Below are 13,444 nucleotides of genomic sequence, written 5' to 3'. Positions count from 1 at the left end.
CCAATCCATCACCTTTCTAATTACCTAAGACATCTGTGAAAAGATGAAGAAAGGCAAGAGACTCAGGAGTGAAGTCAGAGGACCCCTAGGTTAGCCAATATCTGCTACACTGCTGCTAATTATCACTTCCCATATTGACGTTACTGCCTTTCACTGTTACCTTGGCAGTGTTGAGCGAACGGTGGAAAATCTCAGCTGGACACAATCCTAGAATCAGAACCTAATTCACATTTGATGCCAACTTTTAAAGACAGATTGAGCTTCTGGCATCAAAGACTTCTCAGAGGACAGCCAGACTCCATTTAAATTCTGAACAATTTAACGCCAATAAAAAAAAGAAAAGCTTTCTGGTTCGGGATGATACAGTTTTTTTTTTTTTAAACAACGCCCTGCCTTTCAACAACTACTTCACAGAAGGCAGTTTTCAACTAAGTGAAGCAAACTTTTTGTGTTTAAATTCAGGACGGAAAAGCTCACCAGTAAAAGACAATTAATGCTTTTTGAAAGGGCTAGTGAGAGTGTGTCTTTGGCACTCTGAACAGGCTCTGAAACAGGAGAACATAGAAACAGTGCTCAGAACAATTATTACTGTTGTTAAAAATAAAAACATGGCAATGATCTGCGCATTGTGGAAAGGCTCTCGCTTTCTCTTAAACATTGCTATTTTAAAGTTTTTTAATTGTCCGATAAAAGTATATGTGTACTGGATATGTGTACTGTCTGTATACATATATTTTATTATATATATAAGAAATAAATATATCTATTGTAATAATTATACTTTTTTAGTCTCAGAGGCTTCTTCTTTGAGCTTAAATGCATGCTTCTAGGAATGTTTTTTGAGGTCATGCAACACTAGGAGAGTAGCGTAAACCCAGATAGAAAGGCAGTTCGGGGGGAAGCATTATTCCATACACGGGTCCTTAAAAAGTTGCTATTTTGATCATGAGGACGTGATCATGTGACAAACCTGTGAAAAAAGACAGCACTGCAAGTCTATCACATCCGCAACTGTGGATTAAATGTCCAAAACTAGAGTGTGAGTTTACGCCTGAAAAATCACAGCTCGGCTGTTTACAGCGACCTGGCAGAAACTTTAAAGGGACAGTTCACCCCAAATCTAAAAATACATATTTTTTCCCCCAGCCTGCAGTGCTATTTATCCATCTAGATTTTTTTTTTTTTTTTTGTGTGTGTGTGTGTGAGCTGCGGAGTTTTGGAGATATCAGCTGTAGAGACATCTGACTTCTCTCCAGTATAAAACGTAATAAAATCATGATAATGTCATATTTGTTGGGGCCAATGCATCAATGCAAGTTTACATTTGCATTGCAAGGCAGCTGCATCACAAAATCATGCAAGAATCCATCTTGCCAGGCTTCAGGTTATTTTTGTTTGTGTCCACCTCAGAAGTGGCACAGCCAATCAGCATCTTAGGAGGTACTACTGGCAGCTACGGGCGTGGTTTTAGGTGTGAGGAAAGCAGGAAGCATCCATGGAAACGAGCGGTCTCAAACAAACACTGGTAGCTCCTGAGGAGGTTAGCGTAGATGCTGCAATAGCATCGGTTATATCAGAACTGTGGAGTATTTCCTTCACTGAAAGACGAATAAAGAACGACACTGAAGGCTTTTTTTCAAGAATTTGATCTGACTGGTTGAAGTCAGCCTGTATTAGACATGATAGACAGATGGCTCATCCAGTCACCTGCCAGTGGTTGTTTGAAAGTGCCTGCCCTTTTCCAAAAGGTTTCTAAGGATGAGATTAGCTTTACAGTACTTCATAATAATGCTGTTTTCTCTCACATTTTTCCTTTTTCAAAAAACTGCAATTCGATTCTGGTTCTGCAATTTGGAAACTTCACTTGGCCGTATTATGATTTCAGTAACGTTGCAATCAATTGTGCAGCCCCAGTAGATTCTACTGCAGAAAGAAATTAGTTCCTACGTGAAATTTCTCACAACAAGGTGTGTGGATTATCTTTAGTAACCACATCATGACTTTTGGAAAGAGACACTGATTTTTAATTTTTCTTTTCTTTGTTTGGGGGGGGGGGCGCTTTGAGCAAACCAAGCCGAGTGCCATTTAGTCTCATTGTACTGGAGAGAGGGCAGACATCTCTACAGCTGATATTTCCAAAACTCTGCAACTCACACCAAAAAAATCCAAATGAATAAGTAACACTGCCGGCTAGGGGAAAAATATGTGTTTTTAATTTGGGAGGGTGAACTGTCCCATTAAACGGCAATGAACTTCTACATGGAATGTTAATATTGACAAGGACACCGCATCCTGTTAGGTGTAGGATTCAGCCTTATTATTATTCCTTAAGAAATCCTCTAACATACAGCTTTAGGTTCTTGTCACAGCTACCTGCAGGCATCCTTTTTAAAAAGAGTGGATTTTGTATAGAAGGCAGTGTACAGACAAATATACAGTGGTGTGATGAAGCAAGTGGCAGTCGAGAAACAAGTGGAAATTCTCATTCAGATAAAAATGTCATGCAATTATCTACTTGACTATGTTTACTACTAACAGCACCTACCTACCTAGCGGCTATCAGTAAAGTCACAGTTAACCTACCTATCTATATGAATAAGTACTGTTTCTGTGTGTGTGAAAACGTGAAAAAACAAAAACAAGAAGAAACATTCAAGTTGTCCTCAAAGCTCTGCAGTAAGACCAGTTTTGGGTGAATGGAAGGGGGAAAGCTTGCATTGCAATACATACAGTACATGTAAGACCAAAGCAGTGAAAAGTCAAGGCCATCCACAGTCATTCATCAGATACTGATGCCTGCTGGGAAAAAAAAAGGTGTCGAACCATAAGCTTATAGCGCTGATGGCTGTCATTCATCCTTGAAAATAACACGTGGTGTACTTAAACCACCAACCTCGTCACACAAGTCACCCACCACAGGCCACGTCAGCGCAGGAGTGGGCTTCACTTTATGCTCACACATCCTCTTATATTTCTAAATGGTGAAGCATAAGACAGTTTTTGTTTCATTGGCTCCAGGAAGCAGCATATGTAGCGCGCGAGGAGCAGGGCTCTTCAGAAAGCTCATGGCGGAGCAGTGTGCCGTGGGAAATGAGGGACCAAAGAGGGGGCAGGGGGGACTAAAGCAGGGCTTGTGTTGTGTTTTTTTTTCTTTTTGAAAGCATTAAGTAAGTTTTTCTTGCTGTGTTTCTCCCTTTTTTTCTTTTCTTTTTGTGCACTACTCTTGGCTACTGTTGTGAGCAGGGAATCTTTAGGATTTTTTTTTTTTTCTTAAAACAGCCACACAGACAAAGCCAACTCCATGCAGAAATGCAAATTTTTGAAATTTCACTCTGTTTGACAGTTATCAGGAGTTTTAAGGGCAAAGTTGTGAGGAGTGAAGACAGGATGAGCGCGGAGTGAGCGGATGGTCTTTGTTATATATATTTTTTTCACTTGTCTATCATCATCAACATCCTGATTTCTATTGCCTTTTGATTTTTCCAGCACACGTGAGGTGGGAGGCTGCACACCTGTCCCGTCCAGTTGCTCAGCTCCACATGTCCCGCTGTGACGGGGAGGAAAACAGCAGATGACTACACGTCTGTGAGCATTTTGGTGATGTTTACATAGTTTGTGTTGGCCAGTGTGCAGTTGGCCGTCTTAAGGTTCTCCTCCTGAAAGTCCTCATTGCTGTTGTTCACAGCCTCCTGGATCTCCATGTAGTCCGATTTGCTGATGGTGGAGCCACTCCGGCTCTTCTTCAGCTCCTCAGCTGAGTCGGCTTTGGGCACGTTGACCTGCAGGTACTGCGCCTGCTCCTCGCCTTCCGTCTCACGGTGGTAGAAGTAGTTGAAGTTGGACACAATGACAGGCACGGGCAAGGCAATGGTCAGCACACCAGCAATGGCACAGAGGGAGCCCACGATCTTGCCGCCAATAGTAGTCGGGACCATATCACCATAGCCGACTGTCGTCATGGACACCACGGCCCACCAGAACGCATCCGGGATGCTCTCGAACTGCGATTCCGGCTCGTCCGCTTCGGCGAAGTAGACGGCGCTTGAGAAGAGGATGACCCCTATGAAGAGGAAGAAGATGAGCAGGCCGAGCTCTCTCATGCTGGCTTTCAGGGTTTGACCCAAAATCTGAAGCCCCTTGGAGTGACGGGAGAGCTTGAAAATTCTGAAGACTCGTACCAAGCGGATGACCCTGAGAATGGCTAAAGACATGGCTTGCTGACCCGCTTGACCATCCTCCGGCCTGTCTGCCAGCTCTGTGCCCAGAGTGATGAAGTAAGGGATGATAGCAACAATATCAATAATGTTCATTATATTACCAAAAAAGCCTGCCTTGCTGGGGCAGGCGAAGAAGCGGACTAGAAACTCAAAGGAGAACCATATAATGCAGAGAGTCTCCAGGATGAAGAAGGGGTCGGTAAAGTAAGTGGAGGTGTAGCTGATGATTGTGGTGTTGGTCTCAGGTGAAAAGACTTTTGCCTGAGACTTGTGCATATCGTCTTCGTCGTTGCGGAAAATGGGGAGGGTCTCCAGGCAGAAACTGACTATAGATATCAGGATGACCATGACAGAGATTATGGCGATAATCCTAGCAGGACCTGAGCTCTCTGGGTACTCGAACAGCAGCCACACCTGTCTCTGAAACTCGTTGTCAGGAAGAGGACGCTCCTCCTCCTTGATGAACCCCTCGTCTTCTCTGAACATTTCGATGGCCTCCTCGCCCAGCTCGTAGAAGCGGATCTCCTCTGAGAAAATATCAAGGGTGACATTGACCGGCCTTCTTAGCCGTCCCCCTGATTGGTAATAATACAATATGGCGTCAAAGCTGGGTCTGTTCCTGTCGAAAAAGTACTCGTTCCTCAGCGGGTCAAAGTAGCGCATCCTCTTTTTGGGGTCCCCCAGCAGAGTCTCTGGGAACTGGGAGAGGGTTTTGAGTTGAGTCTCAAAGCGCAGCCCTGAGATGTTGATGACCACCCTCTCGCAACACTCATGGTCAGCCTCAGGGTCGTAGTCCTGCGGGTGCCCCGGGTGCGCCGCCGCCTCGTCAGAGGGGTCGCCTGTGGCAACAGTCATTCTGCAGGGGGAGGAGGCCTGCACTTTTCAGTGAGTCTGGGTCCTGCAGCCTGGAGAACTGCAGGCAGGGGCCAGGAGAGGGAGGGGGCTCAACACCGTAAAGTCCTGACGGCCACAGGGTGTCACCTAGGATCTGACTGCATGTAGGACAGATAAAGCAAAGACAGACAACAAGGTCAGGTACACCTGAGACATGATTCAGCACTCAATAGTCCTGCCTTTTAGCTCAGAGACGTCAAGAATTTGCTTTAGCTTGACGAGCAAACAGCTGAAAATAGATGAAAACAAAGCCACCCTCTGAAAGAATGTCATAAGATTTGAGTTATGTAAAGTTAGACTGTCGTGAGTTGATACAAAAATGAATCATCTTGTGGAAACTTGAGGCTGACACTCCTGCTCCTGACTTGTGCAAATTAATATGCAAATAAACCACCCGTCTTGCATATAAATGGCTTCAATGCAGGTAAACTCAGGGGCTAACCGGCATATAAAATGCAACAGAACCTCATAAATTAGGACACTGATCTGCTGCAATGGACAGTATCCAGTGAAATGAATGGCACTACCTTTTTGCAGTGAAGCCATGCATGAATATGGCAATGCAGCAGGCACCAAATTCATACAGACAGTATCCTGTCTAGAATATCATAGAAAAGCACTGCAGTCTAAACACAAATGTAGCTACGAGAACATTCACACTGCAAACAAACACAACAAACAAACGCCTCATATTAATCGACTTCGGCTTAGTTTTGTCGGAGCATTTTTGAGTCTTGAAATGGTGCCTGTCTCTGAAATATTCAAAAACATCTATAAATAATTGATCCATAGAAGGAAATAGGCTCCAAGAGAAAAAACTGTATCTCTCGTCTGCATCATCAGAGTGGGAGCACAGTTTTACAACATAAAATCCTTATGAAACACACATCAAATACATAACTGCAGGCTTATTCTCCATTGTCACGTTTGTCAGTAAAATCAAAGCATTAATTACACAATGACAAGCCTTAATCGTGAAAATCAGATATAATAGGTAGGTTTATCTTGATTTCATACATACCTGCAGACATCTTCTTCATATCTGATGCGAGTTGATGCTCCTGCTGGACACTGGTAGCTACCAGGGAGGTGAATAACCAGCTGCGACAATCTTCACTCTTCAGCGGGTGTATATATATATATAATTTAAAAAAAAAAGAATTTCCAATTTAGGGCAGCAGCCGATGATCTTCACCTCATGTTGTCTGCAGCATCCTCGCCGTCCGTCCGCGCTCACCGGGTACAGTATGTGCGGGTGTGTCCTCGCTTTCCCCTCCCCGACTCCTTTCCTCCGGGTAGGCTGCCGTGGGATGGCGATTGGCAAAAAAGGGAGGAGGAGGAACCGATCAAGGAGGTGGCGGCGGCGGTGGTGGTGCTTCCCTTAATAACCAAAGGTGCTGGGATCAGCAGAATGATCTACCTCCACGCCAGTGTGTGACCGTGTGTGTGTGTGTGTGACGAGCTGTGTGGGGCTGCAGACACACACACAGACAGCCGCAAAGGTAAATAGTCCTGATGATAAGGTGCTCAGAGAGGCAACATCTGCAAAGGGAGGGTGGAAGAGCAAGGCGTGGAGGAGGCAGAGAGCTTAAAAAAATAATCTTATTACCGAGATTTAATAATTAGACGCGTGCTGGGGTGTATGAATCCATAATGAGTCCTCTTTTCATGCGTCACCCAGCCCAATTTCCATCTTTATTTCTTATTTAGGCACGAAAACAGCCTCTCTGATGTGATCCAGTGTGGGAGCTGCAGAGATGCTCAGGCTGAGTCAAGTGCGTCCCAACGTTTAGTGCACAGAGACAGCTCCTCTTTCTGCGAGGCTCCTAATAGCCTACATGGTGAGCAGAGAGAGCAGCGTCCTCAGACACTGACTTGAAACGACATGCATGAAAGAATCGCCCCACGTAGTGGGCTACAAGATTATGCAATTACACTGAGCCAGAGCCCCTCACACCCACATGAATGTAAAGCGGCCTTTATTGGTCCTGATGATGCGCTCAGCTCGGCGGGAGGTGAGAGATTTGGGGGTGAAATTGGGTGAAATGTGAGTGCAGTCAGCAGTGGCCGCCGGGCTGGTATATAAAGCTTAGTCAAACCTGCATTCGGGCACTGCTATGCATACCAAGAGACGCGCTGCTGCTGCTGCTGCTGGTGATGGAGAAGGCAAGGGCGAAAAAACGCGCTCTCCATCCATCCGCACTGGAGCTACCACTCCTTACCTTATCTGCAGTGTGGGCAATTTAAAGGGGTACACATCTCCAGCATTGTTCAGCAGCACTGCCGCTGGTCACTAACTGTTGGTTTCATGTTTTTAATGAAACTGCAATGCCCAGATCTACAAGTAAATCATCTGTAGCCTGTTTTATTTTAGCAAGAGCAACATGTGAACTATTCAGCAGACAGAAACTTCTTAAGTCTGAAATCCTGTCTTATCTCAGTTCAGGGTGACATTTGGGATTTCTGGTATCACAGAAACATACTTCCTAACTGCATTTAGGAAAAAGAAAATCTATTTTAAGCCAGACTAATACTGGATTTTCAGGGGCTGATGCTGATGGGAGTAAAACAATTCCAATACAGACGTTTCAAGAACAGAATATAATATACAGAATATAGAATAAAGCTTATACATTCACACACACATTTTTTGCAATGATCATCAAATGATCTTAACACTTTTGACAAAGATATGTAATTAAGGCAGGCTATTTTATTGTTTCATGAAAAACTTAATCATCCAAAATGACATAAGATCACTTATGACAGTAAACTGGATTTGGATTGTGGACAAAACAAGAAGGTTGAGGACTTTGGGAAATAGTCATCAGCATTTTCCAAAATTTTATGACATTTTAAGGACTGAACAATTTATCGATTAATCAAGAAAATAATTAACAGATTAATCAATGATGAAAACAACTGCAGCCCTATTTTTAATGATTATAAGTAACTTTATATTTAATATTGGTGCATGTCAGACAACATATACTGATATATGAACATTCCCATTCTAATACACCACATGATAGCAATACAGAGCGATATAGCAGTGACACGTGAATATTAGCTTGATAACATCAGCTGAACATTATGATGATCTGGCTAAACCGAACAGTTTCTTAACTCACAAACCCAAAGGTTAGGATAGCACAGACCAGGGCTGTCAAACATACGTATATGTGTACATATATGTCAAACATAAAGAGTCCAATCTGGCCTGCTAGATGACTTGAAAAATGCAGGGAAGACATTAATGCCAGTTTTTCAATAAAACACACTGCTGTTCAGATTTGTCCACCTGTGGTTGCACCGATAAGACCAGCAGGCCCTATGCTGGATACATTATTATAGATCCCATGTGGTTACGTACAGGCTACGTGACGCAACACTATACACTTTTCTCCATTTTTCACTGCCAGCTCCTACATGAACAGCAGTCTACGACTGACAGAGCATCAGATATTCCAAGAAAAATGGACCAGTTCTTATTTCTTCATGTGTTTGGCACTAACATATTACTCAGTAGTACAGAGTGTCCATAAAGTCTCTTTACAATTTAATACATTTATTACAAAAGCAAATAAATAGACAAATGGAAATTATTACAAAATGAAAAGTAGATATTGAAGTTGTTTTGCCTCATTTAATACACCTCTATATGGGCACCATTAGTTGCACGAAGCACATCAAGACTCAATAAGTAAAGGAATATTATTACTTTTTACAGGAGTAAGAAGCGAAAAGTAATTTATTACTCTTCCTGAGTAACTTTCCCAACACTGGTAATGAAAGCAGACTGACTGAATGTGGAAAAACTGACACATCATTGACACTGAACTTATTTTTGTTCTCTGGTTGTTCATCATCTGTTTTGTAAATGGATGGTTCGCCAACTGTGACCATTCTCATCATGTAGGCCTACTTGTGCAACTTAACATTAAAAGAAAGGGAGAAAATTTGGAGGTGGTGTTATTTATAGTTTATTATGCAATGGTTTTACTGGTCCAGCCCACTTGAGATCAAATTAGGCTGTATGTCGCCCATGAACTAAGAGGAGTTTGACACCCCTGGCATAGACTGTCCTAAATTCAAAATAACTGCCAAAAATGTCAACACCAGGTCTGGATGACAATGGCAAGATGGGAAAAAAAACACAAACAGTGAAATATTATGATTGAAAGACTAATCAAAATGTATGATGATGCTGCTACTAATGAATATTAATCACTACTGCTATGACCTACATAAGTTAACACTGCTCTGTCTGAGAAAATCAGCTATTTCTAATTGTTCCTAATGCCTGCCACTGAGTTGGATTCTCCTTGAAATCAGATGAAACGAGCCTGTGTTTACATTTTTCCATATTACGTTTACCTGCAGCAGATGCCAGTTGGCACGTCCCCAGTTAGGAGAAGCAGAGAGAATAAACATGAAAGCTCAGCAATATGTTGCTGTGGAGAGTGTCAGCAACAAAAGATATTTTAGCCATTTTGAAAAGGTCCACTTAAAAAATAAATCAATAAATCAATACCAGAGTTTAAGTGTACGCTATATTTAGAATATTTTTACCACCTTACCTTGCCGTCTAACCTTTTTCAACGGGAAACTGCAGATATACAAGCTAAATATTGCTTTCCCCAAACCAACCAAACTCCATTAGTGACATTAGTAATTTTGTAACGAGAGCTGCTGGACTTCTGCTGCCTCGACCTGTTAGTTTGTGTTACTGAGTGACTGGTGCTTTGAAGGGTTAGTTCAGATTCACTACAGTCACACAATAACACAAACTAATTAACAGATGGAGGTAGCAATAGACCAGCAACTCCCGAGTTCTGCAAGGTAAAATTACCGATTTCACCCATGGAGTTTGGTTGGTTTTGAAGATAGCAATATTTAACTTAAATAACGCCAGTTTCCCCTTGGAAAAGGCTGTCCGACAGCAAGGAAAAGTGGTGGAAATATTATAAATATAGTGTACACTTAAACTGATATTGATTTTTTTTGGTGGACCTTTTTAAGTGGCCTATTTTCTGCCGTGCCGACCACTTTCTGCTGTAGGTATTAAACCAACTATTGATAAGAATCTCATACAATCCCACATGAAATAATTCAAACTATCCGTTTAAACAGTTAGAACCAGCTAATGTTTGACATTTTTGCTTGAAAAATGACACATATTTCCTGGGTTTTATTGTTAAAGCTATAGGTGAACACAGCAGCAGCAACAATTATGAAGTCACTCTCTGCCTTGTAATTCTTGTAACAGCAGTTATATTTGTAACCTTTCCTGGCAACAAGCTTCATTAATAATACATAGGAAGGTGACTAAAATAGAGCAAAACCCCCATCATTGTGCTCTGCTATATTCAGCACAAAGAACAAACTGATCAATAGTGAATCCTGTCCCTGCTATCAATTCATGAGCTGGGAATGAAAGCACCATGGCCAGAAATGACCTCCAGAGAAGCCAAAGGTCAGCGGGAATCCCTCTCGGTTGTGACGTGTGGGGGTGAACGGGGAGAAACTGGGGGGACGGAGAGGCCAGCGGGATGATTTGTGTGGGACTCGGCTCTGCCAAGGTTACTCCTGGCAGACCTGAGAGCATCGCGGCTCCCGGCCTCGTCCCTTCTGTCAGTCTGCCTGCCTGCTGCCACACATGCGGATACCTCTCACTATCTCTTAATGGCTTTCCCAGGTTCCTCATGACAGCACAGCCATTATTTATGAGCTGGGGGCCCGTTACAAAGACTGTTAATGCAGCCTCTAAAGCTCAGTTCACTTTGCATTAGCTGGCTGCCTTTAATTAAAAGCGAAGGGTCCCGGCACTCTAAATGCTGTGCGTGTTTCAATCATATGGGGGACGTGAAAACAGGCGGTTGTGTAAGTTGGCAGATGAGGGTGTCAACAATGAATTTGTTTCCAGGAGGTATTGATTTCACAGCTCGTCCTCGTCTCCATCAGATGTTGATTTGGCACAGGAACAAGGAGCAGAGAAAATGAACTTGAGGACTGAGAGACTGAAGGGTCATTATCACTGAGCCCTGAGTGACAGGTCATTTCTTCACTCTGCTGTAGTTTTATTCACTTTAATGATAGAATAATTAGGTTTAATGCCGTCAAATCATATTTAGTGTGATTCACCAGATTTGCACTAGGGGTGGGCGATATGGAAAAATCAAATATCACAGAATTTTTAAGCAAATATGTCAATATCGATATTGTGACAATGTTGTAGGAATAACTATTGGTGCTTTCACAACATATTAACACAATGTTTTTTTTGGATAAATAATAATTAATGTGACAATACTTGACCTCAAAAATAAGGAGGATTTCAAAACCAAAGCGGGGGTCTAGGGGTCGTCCCCCTACACTTTATTTTCTGCATTCTGGTGACTTTTAAAGAATGAAAATAACATAGTACACATTTTTGGCAAATTGATGCTTGAAGATGACCTATAACTGTCACGTACTAGCTGGAAATCACAATGGGGCCACAGCATTTAGCCACAATTTCAATTTTGACTACATAAACACAGAAAATGAATATTTTACAAATGTTTTTCTATGAATCTATACTTCTCTGAGAAAAAACATGTCCCTTTCCCTTTAAAACTTTCCAAGAAATAATAATTCTTCTTTCTAGAACATCTGAAATTTTATTATTTCTTTCTTTTAGTGCTCTCCATTTCTCTCTTTGTCTCTCACTAACTGTGGAGGATGGGTTTATACAGGCAGGTTATGATAACAAAAGGGCAAGAAAGGTGTCAAATCAGAGAGACGGAGACAGGGGAATTGTGACCCCAGGAGGAAAACCATGAGAGGGCCATGAAAAAAGAGAGTCTCCTAGGAGGGTTGGCAAGTATGATAATGACTAAGTGAGTAAAGGTAAATAATAGAATGGCTCTTAATGCAGCCTCTAAAACCAGTAAAAAGACATTTCACAATACTGATCAATACCCAAAATCTAAGACAATATCTAGTCTCGCATCATGATATTGAGTCTTGATTTTAGGTATGTAAAAAAACATTTTTTTTTAAAATACATTCATTGATATTTTTAAATATTAGATGCAAACTATGCAAGAAGTAACAGTCTAAAAACCAAAAACAATGCTTAGACTGGTGGTGGTGGTGGCGCCTGCACCTGCAGAGAGCCCGCCCCCGCTGTACCTTCTTAATTTCACATTATGCTCGAGAAGCTTTACCAAACCAAAACGCTGATATTTGACGTCCTGGGAATGAGACTCAATGCTGAACTGTACGTTTACAAAAAGCAACTGACAGACCTTCTTATTTCTACCTTTAATACATAAAGTCACAAACAGAAAATCACAGGAGTAGGGCGCAGTGAAGACCTGAACACAAGCTATACTCACAGAGCCTTCACTCTGCTAAACAGCCTCGTCCTGCATCAGATTAACAAGTTAGAACAAGCAAAGAGCAAATACAACAACAGCCAAGCATCAGGAAGAAGAAAACACTTAATTTGCCAAAAAAGAAGCCTATGAAGTATGTTAAAAAATATAATACAACCAGAGCATTGATTAAAAGTTCCTAAAAATATCAGGAAAACTGATCTCACTATTCACAGAAAATAATCCCCTCAAATCTGCAGTTAGTGCCTTCACTATTTGGATTAATTGTACAGTTTATTAGTTTGTACAGTTATTGTTATACACTGAATATGAAATATCCTTAAAATATGTTTGGAGTTGTCAGTTTACTCAGTGATAGAAAAGGCTGGGAACAACAATTTTAAAGAAATATAAAGAAGCCAGAATGTTTTTTCTGCTTTAGCAGAATGATAATGTGTGGAGCCAGACCTTCCATCGGTGCTGACACAGCGCTGTGTGAGACTAAATCATATGCAGACGGAGAATGCAAATTTCTTATGTTAATCAAATTTTTAAAAATTGCTTGACCTCAGCTGCACCGGCTCATTTCCACCAGTAAATAATCTCTATTGTTCCAGTGCAGTCAGACTGCTTGAGTTTACATTCAGCAGAAAATATTTCAGCACCAGTGCTGATATGATACCACAGTTTTTTTTTTCGTTTAAAGGTCCAGTGTGTAACGTTTAAGGGGATTTACAGGGATCAAATAGCAGAATATGAAATAAAATGTATATGATACTCTTAACTATGTTTTCATGAGTGTATTATTATAATTGTTGTGATTTTGTTTATATATTCAGAGAGTGCAGGTCCTCTTTCATGGAGGCTGCCCAGTTGTACAACCATGTTTCTACAGTAGCCCAGAGTGGACAAACCAAACACTGGCAAACTGGTCCTGTGACAAAAGAAGGCTAACTTCTCATATGTTGAATA

The 13,444-nt window shown here is 41.7% G+C and overlaps 1 protein-coding gene across 1 annotated transcript; it reads right to left on the bottom strand.

Annotated features, from left to right (window-relative positions):
• Positions 1-2,048: 2,048 nt before the first annotated feature.
• Positions 2,049-7,105, bottom strand: LOC146332038 (potassium voltage-gated channel subfamily A member 2). The gene is made up of 2 exons (XM_084738292.1): positions 6,133-7,105; positions 2,049-5,209 (listed from the first exon to the last, which is right to left on the bottom strand). Exon 2 carries the CDS (start codon positions 5,070-5,072, stop codon positions 3,576-3,578), a length of 1,497 nt encoding a protein of 498 aa, XP_084594418.1. The 5' UTR covers positions 5,073-5,209; positions 6,133-7,105; the 3' UTR covers positions 2,049-3,575.
• Between the last annotated feature and the right edge of the window lie 6,339 nt (positions 7,106-13,444).

Source organism: Lutjanus erythropterus, chromosome 2 (genome assembly GCF_056507025.1).
Source record: "Lutjanus erythropterus isolate fLutEry1 chromosome 2, fLutEry1.hap2, whole genome shotgun sequence".
Classification (NCBI taxonomy): domain Eukaryota; kingdom Metazoa; phylum Chordata; class Actinopteri; order Lutjaniformes; family Lutjanidae; genus Lutjanus; species Lutjanus erythropterus.
This window is presented reverse-complemented; position numbering and strand designations above follow the sequence as displayed.